The sequence below is a fragment of the Chondrus crispus genome, genomic scaffold (assembly GCF_000350225.1).
Source record: "Chondrus crispus Stackhouse genomic scaffold, scaffold_18, whole genome shotgun sequence".
Classification (NCBI taxonomy): domain Eukaryota; phylum Rhodophyta; class Florideophyceae; order Gigartinales; family Gigartinaceae; genus Chondrus; species Chondrus crispus.
In genome coordinates, this window is record NW_005179058.1 from 310838 (window position 1) to 311532 (window position 695).

The 695-nt window shown below is 47.8% G+C and overlaps 1 protein-coding gene; it reads right to left on the reverse strand.

Annotated features, from left to right (window-relative positions):
• Nucleotides 1–232: 232 nt before the first annotated feature.
• CHC_T00003210001 (hypothetical protein) overlaps nucleotides 233–695 on the reverse strand; it is a 1376-nt gene continuing 913 nt past the window's right edge. Inside the window, 2 exon segments of the mRNA XM_005714623.1 lie at nucleotides 233–415; nucleotides 416–695. The exon segment at nucleotides 416–695 is cut by the window's right edge and continues 913 nt beyond it. Of these exon segments, the coding sequence (XP_005714680.1) occupies nucleotides 233–415 (183 nt within the window). The 5' untranslated portion in view covers nucleotides 416–695.

The following is a 695-nucleotide window of genomic DNA, read 5'->3' on the forward strand; positions in this document are numbered from 1 at the left end:
TCCCACTGTTCCAGTTATGATGCAACTACTTGCAAGCACAATCTTCCTTCCGCCACTGCAAGGGAGTTGTACGATATCTCAGACGCAAGATTTTTTTTATTGAGATTGCAAGCAATGCAGGACACGTACAGTATCTATTATGTTAAGCGATGCATGCCTCTATCCCCAAGTTACAGTACCGTTACCGTAAAGACATATTTACATCTCGTCGTCTGCCTGTCTCCCTCTTTCTTTATACGTTGGTGACGCAAGTGCAGATTGTACAAAAAAACACGGGGTGAGCGCGATGTGCATCCATCTCCTTTTTACTCCTTTCTCTCATCAGTAAGGGCACAAAGACAGCAGCCGTGCCCATTCGGAAGACGACCACGCCCTCATGCCGTAGTGGCTCCACAACGGTAACTTTTGATCTCATCCTGTGCACGGTTTGCGTTCGGTATCTCACAGGCAGTCAGTATCCGTTGTGTATCTTCGCTCTTCTATACTGCATTCATTCATGCTTCCCGCCCTCCCCCACTCTGTCTCTTTTGCAATCTTCCCCCACGCCTTACTGGTAGAGTCTCAAAGAAACACTTCATTTCCACGCTGAGCAATAGCAGTGCGTCATGCCTTGTCCATTTCCTAATATTTCGTCTCGATTTGCTTGACTGCTTGTACTTCAACGCCCGCAAGGCCCTCGACAGTCTTGCCAACAC